The sequence below is a fragment of the Platalea leucorodia genome (assembly GCF_965183815.1).
Source record: "Platalea leucorodia genome assembly, chromosome: 2".
NCBI classification, from domain to species: domain Eukaryota; kingdom Metazoa; phylum Chordata; class Aves; order Pelecaniformes; family Threskiornithidae; genus Platalea; species Platalea leucorodia.
Genome location: NC_138824.1, coordinates 70316683 through 70337906, shown reverse-complemented (window position 1 = coordinate 70337906; position 21224 = coordinate 70316683). Strand labels below are relative to the sequence as shown.

General features: G+C 49.3%; 1 protein-coding gene across 5 annotated transcripts in view; it reads left to right on the top strand.

Moving 5' to 3' along the window:
- Positions 1 to 4398: 4398 nt before the first annotated feature.
- The window catches only part of MAP4K4 (mitogen-activated protein kinase kinase kinase kinase 4), a 163154-nt gene continuing 146328 nt past the window's right edge, over positions 4399 to 21224 (top strand). For all 5 annotated transcript variants that reach the window (XM_082304038.1, XM_082304036.1, XM_082304037.1 and 2 more), the window contains exons 1-2: positions 4399 to 5101; positions 5502 to 5567. In XM_082304038.1, coding sequence (XP_082160164.1) covers positions 5045 to 5101; positions 5502 to 5567 — 123 coding nt within the window. In that variant the 5' untranslated portion in view covers positions 4399 to 5044. The remainder of the gene's footprint in view (positions 5102 to 5501; positions 5568 to 21224) is intronic.

Sequence of the window (21224 nt, the reverse complement as noted above, 5' to 3'; positions counted from 1 at the left end):
CACGTCCACCTGTATGACATTTAGATGCAGCATATAAGAGAATATAAGAGGTGGAGGAAGGCTGATTGTGGGGCATGCTTCTGTATACTATCTGCTCCCGGCATGTGTTATATTCACCAGCACAAGGAGAACTCATCAGCATGAGGACAGCAGGCAGTCTTCAAAGCCTCGCAACCTCCCTCTGGTCTTGGGAGCCCACGAGATCTGGACTGTGCAAAGCCTCACTCAGCCTTGCTCGCTGCTCTGTGCTCTGGTATCCCTCACCCTAGCTTGGGCCTCCCTCGTGGACTTTCCTGGCCAAGGTGAGAACCATTTCCCTAAACAGTACAAGGGGGCACATGTCTAACACTTCGCACTATCAAGTAGGTCAAAATCACTCCCATTTTCCACACAGGGAACAGGAGCGGAGGCAGGAAATGAGATGCCCCAAGGCTACGGGATGAATCAGTAGGAAAAACAAAATGAAAATTCAGAACTTCCTGTCTCTTTACTCATCTCCTTGAATACTGTTGATGATTAAGCTCTTAAAAAGTTAGTGCAGTTGATGACCTCTACATCTCTGGTCAGTGATTAGGGCCCCAGCGTATTAAATGCGGAAAAGACTAAAACAATGACAATTTCAAAGAACTGCGGGGAAAAAAAAAATAGACGGCAAGGAATTTCTTTTGTGGCCAGAACATAAATGTTGGGTTCCCACTACTCCCACAGTGCCTCTTCCAGTAAGGAAGGAAGTTTCTCTAGTTCTACCCCTATGGGTCCATCGAGAGTTGAAATTGGCTTAAGCCACAGCTACCACCAAGAGGCAATGCTATGGTTACACTTCCTCCCCTGCACGCAGTTTCTGTCCCCCCTCCCTCCTCTCAGCACAACTTCTCAAGCAGGCACGCGATGAACCAGCCCGGGAAACTGATCAATAGTAACATTAAAAATTCTTTTCCTTTCCTAGGCTGGCTTTGCTACGAGTAAGTCCTGGCTCACTGCACAGCCGTACGAACGCTTATGCCGACACACGGGATGTGGTGCCAGAGGATAGGAACAAATGGCCGGAGAAAGGGAGGCACGGCCTCCCTCTTCCAGGGATGCTGAAACTGCTCATGAAACTACAGCTCCTCCGTTCCCTCCGCTGCTGCGGACACGGGGAGCAGGAACGGGTGCAACCGTGTCTGAGGGTGACAGCAGCACACTGACCCCGCGGCTTTCTCCCGCTTTGCTCCCGAACAGATGGAGCTGACTCAGATTTTTTGATGCTTGTACTTAGTTTGTCATTAGAAGACACAGTCATTTACTGCTCTGCGTGTGGGGTGACTATCCACAGGGCTGAAATTGCCTTTCCTTGCATTTCATCTGCATTACGATTTTCGATGGCCATCTGACTTTGTCTCCTTTGGGGGTGCTGGTTTCACTCTGTGAGGAAGAGTTAGAACAGACCGCTCATCTTCTTTCCAGTGGTTTTAGGCTTGGTCTTTTAACCTTTAGACTTTCCAAACTGAGCAAGGACGCTGTGCTGGTGAAGAGCATGATGAACATGTGAACAGAGTGGTTTTGGCCGCAGCCAGAGAGACTTCTTCCTCAAGAAAGCAACCCTTTCATCCCGCCGCTTGTGTAGGAAGGAAAAGGAAGGTGAGGCGGTGAGGTGCTTCACCCCGGGAACTAGCAGGAGAAGTTCTCCTGTGGCATTTACTGCTTTATGAAAACTATCTTTTTCCCTAAAGTCAGGGGATGCACCAGTTTTCAAGGATTCACAATCTTGTCATTAGCACTTTTGCTTCTTTAGCGGTCTTCTGGTATAATACTAAAACAAACCAAAGAACAAAACTCACTATAATAAAATATAAGCTCAAAGCAGAGAGGGGACACTATGGTGGAACCACATCAGAGCTATAATGGTGAAAATGTGTATTTGGGCCTCAGAGCCTCAGCTCTAAAAAACTCAGACTGTATTTTTCAGGGGCATAACAAAGGTGTTACATATTGGGTTTGGAAAACTTGCAGTTCAGAGTTTGGGCTTGAAAATCTTTGCAACATCCAGAAGTACACAGCAACAGTCCCTGAGGCAGTATTACCACTAAGGAAAGCGATCGTGGAGTTACAACAGACATGTTCCACAGAAATGTCATTTTCATACTCAACAACAGTGAAAAAAGGGAGTATCAGAAGAGGACTGATACCGCCCTGATGGTGCATGGGGAACCCATAGTGAACACGGTATGGAAATCCATTCCCCTGTCTTAAAAAAGAAGGCATTAGAAGCAGAAATGGTTCAATGAAGGGCAGGTACGGAATGGCTTCCATTCGTGGTATCACTAAAAAGACCAGAACTTGCTAGCTGGCAAAAACTGAGGGGGGACACAAGGTAAGTCTGCAAAAAAAAAAAAAAAAGAACATAATGGCGAAAATGAGTAGATGATTGTTGTCTCTTCCAACACAAGAACCAACAGTGGGTTCTTGCAAATGAGCAGATGGTGGTTCAAAGCCAATGAACAAAGGTGGTCATCGCATAACAAGCAGCAAGTTCAGCCGTGGAACTCCCTGCCAGGGGACACTGTAAGAGCCACAAGCACGTACAAATCTGTAAAGTAAACGGGCAACCTCGTGGAAGGAAAAAATCACCAGAGAATATGAAATGCAGTGACACCAAACGCTGCCGAAGAACTCCCTGAGCTGCAGAGAGCTGGGAGGATGCCCCAGGGAAGCATCACTGGATGGTTAAAGGATCCCTGTGCTCCTCCCTCAGCATTCACCACCGGCAACATCTGGAGACCGGACGCTGGGCTAGACGGGCAATGGGTTTGACCTACCAAGGCTGCTCTTACGCATAGAAAGGCAGAGTTAAATAAGCCATGTAATGCAAACCAGGCTGTTGATAATAAATCTTTGTGGAAATCCACTTTTCAAAACTTATTGCATCTCTAGACCTGATCCTACTACTGTGTGCATGCGCTCAGACGGACCCAGCATCGAGCCCATTTGAAATCATTTGCCTTCTTATTACTGCAGGTTCCTGTAGAGAGAAAAACAGCGGCCCGGTCCAGGCCCGAGTTTCCTTTCTTTGTTACTACACTTTAAGTGAAAATGAAGTACACCATTAAACTGTTATGGTAATTTATCCTTACACTTTCTGCTCAACAGGTTTGTTTTGTTTTAAAAGTATGTTTCTGTGATACTTATAGCTATGTATATGTAATTTTGTGGTTAGAGTAGAAGAGACAGGAAAACCTTGGTTCCCACAGGAAACGTAACTCGACCTCTTGCAAGCAGGTAACATTTTTGCCATATCGGTGTGATAAAGAACTTCAATGAGAGACAAATCCTGCCAAGGTTCACACCTGCGTGCAACTGCCTGATGCGACTGGCTTGAGAGAGAGGTTAATGAGGTTTTTCTATGCGATTCAGATTCTGCTGGAGGATGCTTCTGGGCGGGAACGGGGCCTGAGACAGTTCCGGCTCTCAGTAAATGATGCGTTAAAATGCCCTCTTATGAGTTTGTTGGATCTGGTTCAGGGGGCCAGGATTTGTCTCTGTGCCTGCAGAGGTCTCCGATGGGGCAGGAACGGTTTCCCTGTGGGGGAAAAGACAAAACGAGAGATTTTGCCGGTCTCCTCGCCGGGGAGGGAAGGGACAATACCACCACCGCCCACCCCCGGGGCAGCGGGGCAGCTCCAACAACCCTTGCGCACCTTTTCTATTCTTATTTCCAACCAGTGCCTCGCGATACCGGTCGTGACCGCCTCACGCTGACCGTGCCGTCCCCCGAGGGCGCGGCTGGCAGCGCCCCGCAGGCGGGCCCCCTCCTTGCCCCGCCGCGGGGCCGAGGCAGGGCGGGCGGGCAGGGCGGGCTGCCCCTGCCCTTGCCCCTGCCCCTGCCCCTGCCCCAGCCCGGCGGCGCGGCAGAGCCCCCCCGCCCCGTCCAGCCGCGCAGCACCACGGCCCTGCCGCGGACACGCGTGGGCCCCGCCGCCGGCCGGGCCGGGGCGTTGCTGCGGCGGGGCGGGGGCCGCCCCCCCGGCGGGGCTATTGTGGGGCGGCGGGCGGCGGCGGCGGGGCCGGTCCCCTCGCCGCCCTCCTCCCTCCCTCCCTCCCTCTCTCTCCACGCGAGTTTACCCAGCAGTGCTCTGGTGCGGGCGCGTTTCCGCCGGTTTTTCCTGTTGGAGAAGGGAAGGGGGAGCTCTTTTCTCTCTCTCTCTCCCCGCTCCCAGTATATTTTGTATCCCTTTTCTCCTCCTCCTTCTCCTCCTCCTCCTCCTCCTCCCCGGCTATCTTTGTCTGGCTCGCAGCACCCCGCTCCAGCCCCGCGCCCCTGCCCCGCCGCCGCCGGGACGCGCAGCCCCTGCCCGCCGGTGCCCGGCGCCGTTTCATGCGAGGGCAGCGCCGCGGGGAGGGCTCGGAGGCGGCGGGGGCTCCGCCGCGGCGCTGGGCGTGAGCCCCCCATGCGAGAGCGGGGCCGCGGCTGCCGCTGCTGCCGCTGCTGCCGGCTCCCGGCGTGAGCGCCGCCCCGCCGCCGGCCGGGCCGGGCCGGGCCGTGCCGTGCCATGCCCGGGCGCGGGGCTCACCGTGAGGCTGCCAGAGGCTGCCGGCCCCGGCGCCGCTCCTGCCGCCGCCGCCGCGACATGGTGTGAGCCCGCTGCCGCCGGGGACGCGCGGGCACCCACCGACCCACCCACCGAGCGACCCACCCACCGCCCGGCCGGGGCACCGCCGCCCGCCTCGGGGGGATCCGGCCCCGCACCGCGCCGCGGGGGGACAGACGGACCGCAGCACCCCCTCTCCGCCCTCCTTCCCTTCCCTCACCTCCCTCTCCCCCCCTCCTCCCACCATCCATCTATCCATCCATCATCCCCCCCGCCAACCCCTCCCAATGCTGAAGAGTTTCAACCCGGCGGGGCTGGAGTGAAGAAGGGAAGGGCGGAAGGGAGGAGAGGAGCCGAGCCGAGCTCCGCGCAATTCACAGCTGCTCCGGGGAGCGGGGAGGGGGGGCGGCCTCGCTATTATTTAACAGAGAAGAAAAAATACAAAGGAGGAAAAAAAAAAAGAAAGAGACGGGAAAATGGCGAACGATTCTCCTGCAAAAAGTCTGGTGGATATCGACCTTTCCTCCCTGCGGGTGAGTGCCGGGGCGGGGGGCCGGGGCGGCGGGGCGGGGGCCCCCCCGGGGCCGGCGGGGCGGGGGCCGGCGCGCCCCTTGCCGGGGCAGCCGGGCCGGCGGGGGTGGGAGCGGCCGGGCCGGGCCGGGGCCGGGGCCGGGGCCGGTGGCGGGGCGCGGGGGGCCGGCGGCGGCGTGGGGGGAGCCCCGCGGGGGCGGGCGGGGGGAGCGCGGCCCTGGGCTGCTTTTCCTTTGTTTGCATGTATTGGCATGTGCGTGGAAAAACAGGGCGCAACAGCTGCACGCCGCCAGCAGCCGGGCTGGCTCGCTGGGCTCTGCCAGCGGCCATCGCCTGGCAAAAATGTAACCCCGCTTCTCTTCTCCCCCCCCGCCCCCTCTCGCCCCTTCCTCCCCGCCCCAGGACCCCGCTGGGATTTTTGAGCTGGTGGAAGTGGTTGGCAATGGCACGTACGGGCAAGTCTACAAGGTTTGTGGCAGAATTTCTTCTCCTTTTATTATTGTCATTTTTCTGGAGGGTAGCCGTTGTCTCCGCCGGGCTGAGCACACGGCTGATGGCGAGCCACCCGCTGTGGCAAGCGGAGCGGTTAGGGATGATAAAAATGTTGTCCTTGTCATTGTTGCTGCCCGTGACAAGTTTGTCAGCCTCTTGGCTTCTGCTTTCCCAGAGGAGCACAAATGGCTCTCCCAAGTACCCATCCTGAAATGATGAAATTGTCCGTTATTGCCCTTATTCCCCACTGGCCCCCTCCCAGGGAAACAACCAAACCGAGTGGACGCTGTCAAGAGTGCGTCTGGGCTATACAGATAGGTCCGTGGGCTTATTCAGAATTGCTGCTGAAGTCCTCGTGGAAGTTCCTGCTGCTGCTGTGGTGGCTTTAGACAAAGGCATTGGCCTTCAGCACAGTTGTCACCCGGTTTCCTTGTTGGAAGCCCTTCAAAGTGCTGAAGCTGTCGAGTCGGGGGTGAACGGTGCTGCATCCAATCCCGCTGTGCTGGGCTGTGCAGTGATGGGGGGGCAGAGCGACAACAATAAGCCATGGAAACAGGGAAGCCTATTTTGTGAAAATCAGAATTCCCAGAATAACCTGTTTGACAAGTGTATGACTTTAAAAAATAGAAATCGGAGAGTGCCCATGTGGGTGTGAAACTAGCCTGCTTTCCCCCCCCCCCCCCCTCCAGTGTGCAGTCAGTGGAACAAACAAATCTCGAGATTGCATGACTTTGCAGTGAATGCTAGCTGCCAGGATGACTAATTATTCACACAGTCTTAATACTTGGCTAAAGACAGAAAGCTCTAGCCTTATATTGTATCGAAATGCAAGGCACATTTGCAGAGGAAAGGAGAGATAACTGAAAGTAACCGAGTATGCCTAGCTGCTTGGTTGTTTGGTGGTTTTGGTTTTTTATTTTTGCTTATAAACAAGGTAGTATAATTGGTGAGTTTCCCTGATGGCAAGATACTGCTGCTTGCAGCTCCAGTAACTAAATAAAGCACTTCGGTGCCTCTTCTGCAAATGAAACACATGTCAGTTTGTTTTGAGGGCGTGAACCTCAGCTTTCCTGATGGAGAAGGAGCCTGCCTGCGCGGTGTGCGAGTTGCATTTTAGGGCTGGGAGTGGAATAACCAGGCTGCTGCTCTTGGGAGAAAGCTGGAAAAAAGGATGTGGCTCAAAAGGCCAGACGAGAGGGGGGAGATGAGTGAGAAGCTGCCCTTTGAAACCACCTTGACCATTTACTTTTTTTCTGACATTTTTTTCTGACAAATGAAATGACACCATTTAATTTTTTTCTGTAATCCTTCTGCTCCCAGAGCTTGCATCACCTGAACCTTTCTTACAAACAAACAAACAAAAAAAGTAGGGCATGAATGTGTGACTTGAAACTCTTCTGTTAATTATTGCAATTCGGTGCATTGTTTCTCGGCTTACTTGTTAATGCTTTGACTTAATGAGTGAAGTCCTCGGTGGTTTAACAGTCTTGACAACAGAATTTTTAAATTTTGTTTTCCTTCAGTATGCTAGAACTCTGCCGGCATAGTTAGCATTAGCAATGAAACTCAGCACATGCATTTATTGACTTGGAAGAGTGAATGAACACCTGAGGTCTAAGGGCATCGGTGTCACTCTGCTAACGGGGGGCGGCAGCGGTTTCTGTCGGGGCGCTAGCTTTAGGCTGTGTCTGATGAGATTTCCCTGCCCTTCCTTGCTGGTTAGACGAGGGTGGCAATGTTTCCTCTTGCCTGGTAACCGAGGGCATGGTGGTTTGGTGCCAGGAGTAAAGGAAATAGGTAAATACTGCTTTGCTCTAGAGCCTTTCAGACAGTAGTGGATTGACAGGTGTGTAAGTTTGGATTTGCATTGCTACTTCTTAGGCATTTGTCCACATTGTGTAGGTAGTCTTAAAATGTGGACACCTAACAGGGTTGTATGTAAACAAAAAATACCAAAACAAAAAACTTCCCTGCTGTGATTAAACCTTGGCTTTCTTCTTAAAAGAATGCAGTTATGTAAAAAAAAAAAAAAAAAAAAAAAAAAAAAAAAATCAGTGCAATAGTATTTAACTTTTCTCTGTTTTGTTAGGAAAAATGCTCCAGGGGCACCCAAAGATGAAACTGTGTGTGTATGCTTGCAGGGCTTTCGGAGGAACTGCATAACCAAGGGAAAAACGTGGTTACGCTGTGTTTGCTTGTTGCCTTCCGCTTTCCTCCTACCCAGCAACCCCTCCTCGCAATCCCGCTTCCCGAGTGGTTTTCTTTTAACTGGCCCGTCATCCCAAGGGACTGGTGGCGGGTAGGTTGGCTTTGAGGAGCCGTGCCCCGAGATCTCTGGGGCAGCGCTAGTTTGATGTACTTCCACGTTTGTGTGTCGGCATCAGCGATGATGTCACCCGGGTGCGGGGAGCGGGATTGGCTGGCTACCTGCCACTGCGGGGAGGACGGAGGGAGCGGGAGAGGGCATGACGTTATCTCTTTGTCTAGCTCATACACCCCGGCGATGATACCGAAGGTCGTTTGCCTTGCTGGGGAGTCTCCTCTCCAGCGGTGGGAAGGAGACTGCGCCGACCTGTTGAAAAGCAGAAAATAGTCCTGATTTTCTCCTTTTTGCCTTAGCTGAGCCTGCTGGAAATAGCTCGGATCTATCTATCTAGCGATATTTCTATAGATAGTTCTACCGTAGCTATTTATTTAGCTATATATAGGTGTATAGATGTATATACGGGCATGAAATACGAGGGCAGCCCTTGGGTGTTTGGCACCTAAATGCAAGTGGAGTTACTCCCTGTCACAGAGCAGTGTGGATCCTCCTGGGATCTTGTGCCATTAGATGGGTTGGCTTGTGTGGAGTGCGCTGTGGGCCTGCGACCTCGGCGGTCAGGTATTAAAAAAATACTAAGTTTTCAGCTGCTCTGCTTAAAGTCCGTAGAGTTTACGTTATCTTCATAACCTTGCTTGCACCTCTCCTGTGTGAAGGAGCCCTGCGTTTCAAGAAGAGCTTGTTACACAGTGGTGAATCGGCAGGGGAAAAAATGAGCCTGAGGTTCCCCGGCACCCAAACGGGATGTTTTTGGGAGGTCTTTGCCCAGGGATGTTTTTGGGAAGGCTTTGCCCAGCGCAGGGGAAGGGGCAACAGCGGGGGTGGCTCGTTTGTCCTGGGGCAGAGCAGAGCTCCTCTGCTGATCATCTGAAGTCCTGGGGAATGAAAGGCCGGCCTGGAAGTTGGTTGCCCTTTCGTATTTCAAAATCCGAGAGTGATGGCATGGAAGCAAGAGGGATGCTTTTGCAAGTTAGAAAGCAAAGGGTTAATGTTACAAAGTAGAGCAGCAGAGTTCCCTCCCAGCTGATGCAGAAACGACTGCCCGCAGAACCCCCGGAGTTTGTAGTTTAACACTTTTAAGGAGCCCCAAGGCCTCTGCTGGAGTTGAGAGAGAGGAGTTTCCCTTCAACAGGTCGGTGCCAGCTGATGGGAGCTGAGGCGTGTGCGGGCTTGCCCGGAGCAGCGCCCTGCCTGCCCGCAGCTGGCAGAGCGGGCAGGGCAGCACCCCCACCTGCGGCTCAGACCCCCCAACCCCTCTTTTAAGCAACAGAGTAGCCACGCACCACCTTTAGCTAGCGAGGCGCAAGCAAGGAATGATGTGAGCGGCACAGCATTCAGCAGAAAAATGGTGTTAGCCTGTCATTGCGCTTTTTGTGGGCGCCGCTGGGATGGCCGTGCCTCCGGGATCCTTTCCTCCTGAAGTCAGGCCTGCTTTATCGGGGCGCTTCGTGTCGCTGGAACTCGTAGCCGGCTTGCCAAACGATGAGCTGCCTTACCGACTTTTTTTGATCTTTTGCAAGTAGTGGAGAAGCATTTTTAGCATTGCTGTGGTTAGATTTTAGTTTTTCTCATCCAGTAGTGAGCTTAATTTGAAGTTTGCCTCGCACAAAATGAAAACGCTCCTGAAATTTGCCCCGAGATAAGATTCGATTGGGTGTTTCCTTCCCTTTTTTAATGCAAAAATGACCTGTGAACTTAAAGCATTGGTTAATATTTTGCACATTTTAAAATCTTTACTATCTATCTGATCCTTCATAGAGGCATAAGGCTGATTAGTTTTGCTGTTGAGACTGAACTGTGTTAACTTGCTCTGTCACTTTCTCTTTGGTTTTTTTTTTTTTTTTGTGTGTGTGTGTTTTTAAAGACAGCTAGCACTTCAGAATAGCTGTTGTGAGCGCGCTGTTAGGGCTCCCAGATAGACATCGTAATTCTCGTGTAACAGCAATGACTGGGGGGAAGGATGTTTCTGTGCGAGTTCTCAGAGCGCACCAGAAAGATGAGAATTAGGAATGATACTCCTAATTGCCCTCCGCGCAGGCTGGTGTGGCTTTCTAAGAGCCTTGTAATAGTTAATTCATAGTGAAGGCTTCTTTTGTTGATTTATATTGCAGCCTTCCAAAACTGCATGTAAATGATGTGTATTGTCTAACTGCTGGCTCATAAAAGGAAATGATGTAAGATGTGATCGTTTAAATGCTGATTTGAAAATAAATTAAAACTTGGATAAATGTTTTCCCACGCTAAGGATGCTCTATTTTTGTCTTAATGGACTTTCTATCTTACAAGGTGACTGTGTTGAGGGTTAGGAAGAGGAGACAGTGCTTGGTATTCTCTACTAACTCAGCTGAATTTTTTTTTCCCCTTTCTCCCCTTTCTTTCTCTCACTGCTAAAGGGACATCATTGTGGATTCAAATGATTTTGTTAAACATGAATACAATTCCAGCCTTATCGCTATAAAGACAAACTGTACTGGGGATCAGCGAGGTCACTGGCTTTCAGGAACTGGTCCAGACCAGCTTTCTTAAGTATGAACTGCTCTTCTTCCCTTCCTCCTCTGATTTTTTGTGGATTGTGTTGCAAAGGGAGAGTTTGCCGTTGGAGAAATCGGGAAGGGCCAGGCAGCGGCGGGAATACCGGCATCTCTCTGGGTCCTGCGGCTAGATGTAGCCCTTAGCGTTGTTTGCCCCCGCTCCTGCCCCCGCCAGCCTCCCCCAAATTGGCTGAACTTTTGACCAGTTCTCCATCACCCAAATCCTCCTTAATTAAATATACAAAAGCTAGGCAGGTGGCCAGTGGGGATTACTGATATTTATTTTTATTAAAAAAAAAAAAAAAAGAAAAAGAGAAAAGAAAGCAACCTGCCACTTGTGGGTAACCACATGTCCCTCTCATTCTTCCTCCCCCAGTCCATCTGTCTGTTTGTCAAAACGTCTTCTTTTTGTATCTTGTCTTAAATCAAATTGCAAGCTCCTGGGGCAGGGGCTCCCTATTCCTGGAGTAATTAGAAGAGGGCCTGGCGCTCTGGGACCTGGGTGTGTGCAGGGCTTCGAGGCGATGGATGTAACAAAATACAGCCCAGAGTCTTAACGCTGACTCCTAGGAAATTTTTTCAGCTTTCTGTAGGAAGATTTTTAAACTGCGGGTATAATTTCAGTTGAAATCGTCTCATGCTCGCCTTGCTTTTTGTGTGCGTGTGCTCTCTCCCCACCGGCAATGGTGGGGGTCATTTCCCCAGGCTTGCCAAGGTAGGTGGTTTTCCCCGTGAAGGTCTCTGTACCTCTCTCCAGCCATGGGGAAGGTGAACTTTATTCATAAGGCCCAGGATAGGGATTTTTGTTAGATTTTGTTAAAGAAAGAAGGGGAGAAAACCAGAAACATACCCCTTCCCTTTCCTCGCTTTATTTTTGTGCTCTCCTGGTAATGGAAATTTTGGTGCCTGGAAGCTGATAATATGTCACCAGAGCCTTGGCAGTAGTGTGCAGAGATGCTTTTTTTGGCCTGTGTGATGATGGCAGGTCTGTGCCTCCCACCCTAGGGGATGATGTGGAGGAATGTCCCCAAAGGGAATCCAGCATTACAAGAGGTGTTCACCCTTTGCATTTCCCTGCCTTCAGCATATACATTTTTTAGTATAAATTTTTGGACTAGAATGCTAGCTGACTTTTCTCATGTGGTCTAGCGTGTGTTTGTGTATACACATTATGTTCTAGTCATCTTCTTTTCAAGTGGTACTTTCTGTTGCAAGCATGATTTCAGCGGGGTAGGTTGTGTGCCTACCTTCTTGAGATCTGTTTTCCTTGGAGGAAAGTGGTGTTTTTGTTTTTCCCATTTTACATTTCTGACTGTACACTCTGGCCCTGCCACAAGTATTTCTCCCTGCCTTTGGATGACGTTGATATTTAAGCTCAATAGCATTGACTTGCACAATGTGAGCTTGACTGTAGTCAAAAGTTACAGTAAGATCCTTATCTGCGGCATTATTTTAGGTCCCAGTCCAACTCCCACTGGAGCTGGTGGAAAGAATTCCACTTGCTTGAATGAGAGGTGGATTTGGGAGGGGATCGCATAGCTTTGCACAAGAGTTTTCTTATCAAATACCTTGCGTTTGTAGCAGTATGGGTCCCTGATTGTTTTTCAGGTCGGCACAGGCTCAAGAAAAGGTACTGTTGTCTCTAAAATCAGGCAACTGGGGGAAGGGGGAGGAAAAAGCCTACAACTGTGCATACTTCTTGGGAACCTCGAGGGAGCTTTGAATGTAGAGGACTTGGAGATTTTGACATTGCATCTCAGTATGACTTCCAAAGTGTATTTTCTGCCTTGGACGTGGTGTGGAACAGGGGCACAAAACATGACACTGACTACAAACTGCGGAGTGCTGCCAAATGGTCAGTGTGCTGTTGTGAAGTTCGTGACGCCTCCACCTAACCCTCGTTCCTGGTCCCCTGTCCTGTCCCAAGCAAGGCGTGACGTGTCTCCTCCTGGGTGGCCACAGGACTCAGCGTTCCTAACTTCTGTGGTATCTATTTCAATGTTAGAAAAAGGAGGGAGCAGCTCTCTGAAAGAGAAGCGAGTACAGACTGGAGACAGGATAGTCCTGCAGGCAGAGCAGTCCCTCGCTCTGCTGGGCTTTGCCATCCTGCAACAGGGTGAAATCTGCTGTTCTGAATGTAATGAATAACTACAATTTGACGTCAGTGGTGTTGGTTTTAGTTGCTGCTGATGGGGAAACCTGTGAGAAGCACCGCTGAAGAAGGATGAAATCCCAGAGACTAAGTGGAGATGCCCACACTTACAGAGGACTGGCACTTGCAAAGCACATAGGGGTCAGGTGGGCGTATGGATGGAGTGGGCTTCTGTCCACTTCATTTAGGAATTGGTGCTGCGAACTCCTATCTCAAGTGCCCTGTGCAACTCACTGTAGCAGGCATGAAGGGTGTTGACGCCTTCTCCCTGGGATTTTCCCATGCCCTCCTCCTGCTTGATCTTGCATCATACTGACAAGTGAAGGACCAAATCTATGGCAAGATGTGGAGTTAGGAAGAAATAGTGGCACAGCTCAGAGAGAAGCAGCCTTGTGAAAGTAAATTTAGAGGGAATCAGAGAGTGAAGAAGGAGAACCTGGCTTAAATGCTGAGAATTAATTAGTGCATGATTCATAGTTGTGGGAAACAAAAAGTAGTGTGGAGTCAGGGAAGTGCTTAATATAAGAAAAAGTAAGGGACAGCTTAATTTTCAGTAGAAATACATCAGCATATATAATTTATATAAAATATGTATTTATTTATGTATTATGAAAGAGATTAGCCTTTACCCATGGCAGTTCACTAGCCAGCCAGGCCTTGGGCTTATGCACACCAGGGAAAAGTATATTGACACAAGTTTTTGTGCTGATTTCAGCATGGTCTGGGCTGACGAGACCTCCCTCAGCCCACCTAGCTGTGTTGTGACCGTGTGCCAGAATAAGCGATGTCTTTTGGGGGACATTGTTGTAATGCTCCTGGCAAAATGCTTCTTTCCCACCGAAGCTGCGCCTCCCTGGGTTGCTCTGCCACTGTAGCTGTCATTATCGCTATACAAACAGGACACTGCAAGTGCCAACAGGTCCTGATCAGCCTGTCTAGTAATAAAACAGCTAATGTGGTAAAACTCCTAACATGGATGCAGTTATACTGGTATTGTAATGCTTATCTGGTATGTCTCCGTCGCCTCCCTTTGGAGCTGTCCCATGGCACGTTGATAAGAGCTGCTCTCCGTGCAGGGATCGCGGTGACTCACGGATTTGTACCTGCGGCTGAAGGAGCTGCACGGGCTGTAGGCACACGCTTCCCAGAGCAAGGTAGCACTGCCTCTGGAGAAGGTCTGCTGTGGGCTGGGATCAGCAACGCGGCTGCTGGGGCTGTTGGTGGTGCGCCATGGCCGCTCGTCTGCTTCCTCCCCTGCCCCTGTGGGCCTCGAGTGCCCCATTAACCCTGGCTCTGGGGCTGCTGGCGAGGTCTGCTTACTTAATCCTTCTCCCACCACACAGGCCGGAGAAGTCCTAAAAGGTCCCTCTGGGCCCCTTGCATTTGCAGCTTTGGAGGCGTGGGTGCTGCCGCACTCCTTACCTGCCTCCAAAGGCTTTCCTTCGTCTAGTGCCACTCTCCGCTGGTCCTCACGTCCATCCGTAACACCCCTCTGCCTGGTCTTTGGCTCCTTACTCTGTGTTGTATTATCCCCCAAAGTGGCTTTTCTTTTTGGTGTGCCTGTTCAGTTCCCCTTAGCTTCACTGGACATTTTAGGGCTCTGAAAATTGGGCTGGTTTTAGGTTTGAATGTTTGGGTTACCATCTTTTTATGTTGTACCAGTCCATGGTATTGACTTGGTGGCTCTGGTTCCTGCACTTGGCAGCTTCACCAGAGGGCAGAGGGTGAAATGGGAGGACTTGGCTTCGGTAGGTAAAAGAATGGCAGCAGCTTGACATATTCGGTTGCACCAAATCTGAGTTTTATTAACTTCCTGAGGGCTTCCAAGGCAATAGTTTACTCCTGCTGGTTTACCTCAAAGCTGATGCACTTTGTTTGGGATTTTTGCATTTGGTACTGTTAAAAACATTGAGTCAATTGCAGTTAAGCTCTGGTAGTTTCAATTGCTTCTTCCCAGGATTTTGTTGAGAGTAGCTGTAGGGGATGACAGTGGGCAAGAGTTCATGATTCTAATTTAAACAGTAAGCTCAAACCAAAATAAACTTGTCTCAAAATCTGCCCCCTACACTTTGAGCTATTTAATGGTACCGGGTTGTTTTGTTTTCAAACCCAGGAAAGAAAAGCTTAAGGTCAATAGGCCTTAATGTGTTATGGTAAATTGTACGATGCTGTACTTGGTTTTATGTATCTTAAAAACAGAGACCCCCCCAACATCATTACAATTCATTATTTTTCTTCATTTTTGTGCTTCACAAGGAAAATTCTGTAGAATATCTAAAAGGAAGCATAACTGTGCCATCTTACAAGGCAGTCGTCAAGAGGGAATACTTGTAGCTGAGTTATAAACCCCTGCAGGTAGGGGTATGAAAAGCTGATGGACCCTTAGCTGTAGTGCCGCTAGCATGTGCTACTGCAATAATCAAAATAATTCTTGGGACAACTGGTGCAGCAGTGTTTGCATATAACTAGTGATGAGGTATTTGCTGACTGGAAGCCCTAATTGAGTTTCTTTCTTCTTGAGCTTCTCCAAAAAACTGATAGCGCTGTGTATCTCCAGTTATTTTATGGTGGCCTGAGAGGTGAAAAATGCATTTTGTAGTGAGAGCTGCAGATATGCACGTCTGGTCAGTAATTTACAGCTTGTTTCTGTGCAGTGGGCTTGGATGGTGCTTTTGAAAGGTGCTTAAGTAGATGGGCTGCCTGCTGTCCTTTCGCTGTCTAAATCTGAGCTGTGTGCTCAGGGGAGCTCACTCACAGCGGAGAGAAATAGGACAGGGGAATGGCCTCTGGAGAGAACTACCTTAGGATGAGATAAATTGCTCTTTACCTGAGTCTTTGTCTGTTAATTATAATGGGAACTTAGGATGAGTATCTCAGTTGTGTGTCTTCTAGATGTCTAAGGTTGGACAGGTTGACCCCACTCTGTACCATGCATGTAGTAGCTCCTAGAGTCCATCGTCTTTGTGGGCTATATAGTAGGAGTGAAGATGCTTTTGTAAGTGGATGTGTGAAAATGAATGACACGTAAAACCTCTGTTGCCCATCACTGGGAGGGAAGCATCCCTTTTCTCAAAAGGCTTCTAAATAAGTGACCTGTTTTTGCATGCATTTACCAAGAGGTGAACGCGCTTGCCCTCAGTTGGTATCTCTGCACTCTTATATGAAGGCTGGGAACTTAAATTTAGACAGGTTTATTTCTGCAGAACTTCTGAGAGATCTGGTTGAGAAGAACTATCAGTGTGAAAAGCAGTCGGTGCCTCGTGTCTCCTCTCTGTGCCCTCAGCAGTAAGCTCTGGGGTCTTTTCTGTTCAGATAAATTATATTTCTACAGAGAATGCGTTTATTCTAGGTTACTGTTTTTCAGGAGAGAATTATAGAAATACTTTTAACTCTTTTGATGATGTTGATAAGGGTTGTAATTAAGTGCCTGACATTCAAGCTATTTTTTCAAAGGTGTGCTTCTCTGCAGGGTATCCTTTCCCATCAAACCTGTTTGGTGTTTCCCCCCCCCCTTTTTTTTTTTTCTTCTCTCCCCCCCCCCCCCCCCATGTCATCCTATTGCTTCTCCATAGCTGTAAGCTCAGCTAGTAGAATTCAATCTGGTTGTGAATCTTATTTTTAAATCTCAATCTGTTGTAAATCCAAGTATCTTTTCTCTAATTAACACTTGGTTTTTTTTGAGGCAATATACTGCATGTTCCTTTGGCAGCTACAGTGGACATTCCTGAAGTACTTGAAGTTTCATATTCCGCACCATTTGTTAAACCGAACTGTCAATTGCATGGTAATCTCCCGTATAAACACAGAAGGAAGCGGAGCTCTCGTGTGCTGCTTCTCTGGTACCCAAGTTATCCACCGTGCTTTACTTCGGAGCGAGGATGTGGGAGGGAAGTACAGTGGGGAACTGATGTAGTTTATTCCCAGCCACCCAGGAAATCTGTGGCAGAGGTGCAATCCCAATCTGCGAAGTTCTGTGCTTTAGAATCATAGAATCGTTAAGGTTGGAAAAGACCCTTAAGATCATCGAGTCCAACTGTTAACCTATCACTGCCAAGTCCATCACTATACCATGTCCTCGAGCACCACATCTATCCGTCCTTTAGATACCTCCAGGGATGGAGACTCAACCACTTCCCTGGGCAGCCTGTTCCAATGCTTGGCAGCCCTTTCACTGAAGAAGTTTTTCCTAATATCCAACCTAAACCTCCCCTGGTGCAGCTTGAGGCCATTTCCTCTCGTCCTATCACTCGTTACTAGGGAGAAGAGACCGACCCCCACCTCGCTACAGCCTCCTTTCAGGTAGTTGTAGAGAGCAATAAGGTCTCCCCTCAGCCTCCTCTTCTCCAGGCTAAACAACCCCAGCTCCCTCAGCCACTCCTCATAAGACTTGTGCTCCAGACCCTTCACCAGCTTCACTGCCCTCCTCTGGACACGCTCCAGCACCTCGATGTCCTTCTTGTAGTGAGGGGCCCAAAACTGAACGCAGCACTCGAGGTGCGGCCTCACCAGTGCCGAGTACAGGGGCACTATCACCTCCCTGCTCCTGCTGGCCACACTATTCCTGATACAGGCCAGGATGCCATTGGCCCCCTTGGCCACCTGAGCACACTGCTGGCTCATGTTCGGGTGGCTGTCAGCCAACACCCCCAGGTCCTTTTCCGCCAGGCAGCTCTCCAGCCACTCCTCCCCCAGCCTGTAGCGTTGCACGGGGTTGTTGTGACCCAAGTGCAGGACCCAACACTGAGCCTTGTTGAACCTCATACGGTTGGTCCCGGCCCATCGATCCAGCCTGTCCAGGTCCCTCTTCAGGGCCTTCCTATCCTCCAGCAGATCGACACTTCTTTAATCAAAAGAGATCCCGTCTTTGCCTTAGTGATGGCTTGGATCAGCTTTCACGCTTACCCAAGCCAAAGAAAGGGAAGACTTTGTGTGTTGTCCCTCTGGTCTCTTAAGAGCCACCCAGAGGAAGGGGCTAAATGTTCTTGGGCGACTGGGCAGGTGGATCTCGTCGGGCGAGCCTCCTGGTACCCCTGCTTGCTTGACTTGCGTTTGCGGGGGAATTGTTATGTACTGTCTTGCAGTTGGTGAGGTTTCTGTGTTTAAATGAGTTTTGCAGAAAGCCCTGAACTGAATTGCTTATGCTTAACTGTATTGCTCTCTGTAAAGGAGGTGGGGCAGGTATTAGGATATTTTACTGTGACTAAACAGCAGTGTTAATACCTTTAAAATTGGTATATTGACGTTTATGAGCAGATATCGCATTACAGTGATAGCTTCAGGGGCCTTCTGCTGCGTATGAGAGTTCTTGGTTGATTTAGAAAGCAAATAAATAACATTTTAAAGCCACCCTAACACAGTGAAGCATGTTAAACCAAAAATGAAAGGTGATGCTATATCCTTAGCTTATCCTGCAATCCGCTGTTATTTTGGCAGATTAAGTTAATGATGTACTGTCTCAGGAGAAGGAACAAAAGACGCCGCACTGAGAACTACGGGGACGTCTTGGATATAAAGGACCTCCCTGATTTCATGGCAGGTGTTGTGTACACCAGCGCCGTACCTCGCACCCGACGTCCTCGCCCAGGGACGCGCTCGGAGGAGTCCCTGCGCCGCAGGGGTTGGGGCTTTGGCAGAGCTGGCGCGCTTCCAGGCTCCCTTAAATTGTCGCCTTCGCCTGTGTTTCTGGTGTGGTCTTGCGGGGGAAGAAAGAATGTCAGCCTATTAATAGTGACGGCGCAGGCTTTCTCCTCTTCATCTGTTAAAAATCGCTGGAATGCTTTGAATAACAAATTACCGAAAAATCTTTTTTTTTAATCTGAGTGTTGGGAAGGGTGCGCTCTGCTCCTTCCTTCCCCCCGTGTGAAACGCAATGAAATTCTCTGATCTGACTTGTCCTTGGGGGCTATGGAGAACGCGTTATGCAGCTCCCCCTGTGCGTTTTCGGTTCTCGCCAAGAGTTAAATTCTGGAGCGATGACAAGTGAATATGGAGAAAGTGTTTCAAGTCATGTGAAAGAAATGTTACTTGCTAAATAACTTGAGTGTTAAAAGAAGGGATGGGAAAAGCTTTTCTTAGCCTTTGTGGAAGTCTTACATGGCAAGGAATGAAAATCTTTAATATTGACCTAATTTTATTTGTATTTAAGATCAAAGAGCTCTTGCGAATGAATTGCCTGTCTTATATGTCACTGACTTTATGGTTTTCTGAATGGCTTGAGGCAGTAAATCAGTCCTGAGTAATGCTACCTTTCCTTAGGTTTCCTCTGAGGTAATGGAAGAGTGCTCTGGTTTCCTCTTCAGGAATAAAAATATATTAGTTCTTGAGCAGACTTCTTTCTGGCTAAGTGACTGAGTTTGGAGGTGCCTCCTCATGGACCGAGCGCTGTGGCAGCGCTTGCATTGGGTTTGGGGAAAGGAAGAGAGAAACGGGCAATGAAACCGCTGTCGTTGACGCTGTCGCTTTGGTTGCAGATCAAGTCCTTGCTGCGATCGGGCTTTGACTTTGGAGTGTCCTCTTCTGCTGCAGCTCCGCACCTCTTAGCTTTCTGATAACAAAGCGTGTAGTCAGCGTGTGCTGCTGTTGTAAGGAAATATGTTTTGTATACACATGGTGTGGTTGCGCTGGGCTGTACGGGAAAGGGGAAGGTTTTATTTTGTGCTCCCCACCAGTAGGGTTTCCTGTTGCAGAAAGGAGAAGGGAAGGTTAGGCAGATGGCTGAAACGCCCTGGGTGGTATCTGGTTACTTTACTCCAGCAGGGAGAGGGATCCTGCTTGGTTACACGGTACAGAGCTGTGCTGAAAGCACCGGGTCTTGGAGATACCTCGACTCGCTGGAGAATCTACTGACCCAGTAGCACCATAACGCAGGCTTTAATCTTTCTCTGTAACTGAGATAGGAGAAGATGGGAAAAGGGAATGTGAACGTCATTTCAAATCTGTAAAGATGGCATCAACTGAGTTTGTAGATTCTTGGGAGTTTGGAAACAAAGCCGGTAGCCTTGGGTATTAAGGTGTTGCGTTCCTGTTAATATCCCTTCACCCTGCAGGGTCAATACGCTTAGGAGAAGAGGAGGTGAAATTCTTTTTCCGGGTGCCATCGTCTGAACAGTTGACTGATGTGAAATGGCACATGTACATGAAAACCCACTGAAGAGGGTGTGGGTGGTACAGTACCTCCGAGGTGGTAGTTCGGGCTGCTGAGCTTTGGCTGCCTGTGAGCCTGTGTCAGAGCCTCTTCCCGCCTCCCCTGCTCGGAGCTGGTGCTCGTGTGAGAGTGAGAGGTGCCCAGTAAACGGGGAATCTCGTAAAGCCCCTTGCGTTGCTGAACTTTACCAAAACCTGGCTTTTTGTCAAGGTTAGCTGAAAAGTTGGGAGTGCGTTTTCCTTCCAAGAACTCTTGGTTTAAAGCTCCATTAATTGTATGTCAGTTACCATATGTGTTATGATAATAACCAAGAGTGGAAAGGACTAGATTTATTTCGGTAAACATTTCACCTAGTAAAAATTTAATAGCTTGTCCTCCTTCAAAGGCCATTCCTTTTTTTCCTGCGGAGATTGTGCACCCAGCAGCAGTACAGAGCGTTTCCCTGAGAGCCGTGTTTATAACCTGACCTTGAGATGCTGCTCTTCCCCAGAGACGGACGGGGCTGTTCCAAGGATGCTCAGTCCTGAGTTTCTTTGCAAGGTGCAGATTGGGTTCACCTCTGCTGCGCTGAATTCTTTGGGCTTCTTTTAGCAGTGACTACGGGCAGCTTTGAAAGATGGTAAAAACAACACGCTGCAATGACTAGAGAATTGTATCTGAATCAGAACCGGTAGCAAAACCACCTAATTTCAGGAACCATTCTGCACGACGGCAGAAAAAGCCTTGTGAGCGCCCAAGCCAAACTTCTCTTCAACAAATACGTGATTTCATGATTTGAATGTTTTGAGGGAAATGTTTTGAACGTCTTTGCTGTCTTAGGCCGGCAGGAATAATATCCTTAACAGATTATGCAGACCGCCTGTGTGTGTATAATTTAAGAGGCGTAAATGTCATTTGAGAGAAAAGAAAGTGTGGTGGAATAAGAGCATGGTAGAGGTAGCCCTTCTTACAGCAGTGTTCAGGTGTATATTGGTTTAGTTTAGGTTATTTTTCTAAAGCTGGAAGTACTTTGGCTGTCCAGGATCAGGCCCCATCTGCTGAGGTCGGTGGAAGGAAACTGGGTCTCAGCCGGGCTCTGCAGCTTGGGGTTAGAGCCAGGGGCAAAGGCTTGCACGTTTTTGGTTCAAGACAACGATGTTCCCTCATCAGACTTGAGAGAAAAGAGTATTCCTTCTAGAAGTATCACTTTTTGGAAGTGCCTTCTGTCTTAAACAACTTTGACTTATTCTTTAGTCTTTTCTCGTAAAATGAATTTTCTATTTTTGCCCTTTTTTAGTGGTGGTAGGTTTCTCTCTCTGTGGTTTGTTTTGCCCTTCTCACTCTCTTCCCTCATACTCATCTGATGTGGGTGAATTCCTCCTGCCGCTCTCCCTTCCTCTAAACTCTACGCTCATCATCCTTTGCCTTTCTTCCTCTAGGCTTGTCTGTGGCTTTTTTCTTTTTTTTGGTATAAAAGTAACTAACAAATAGAAAGGATATGGTT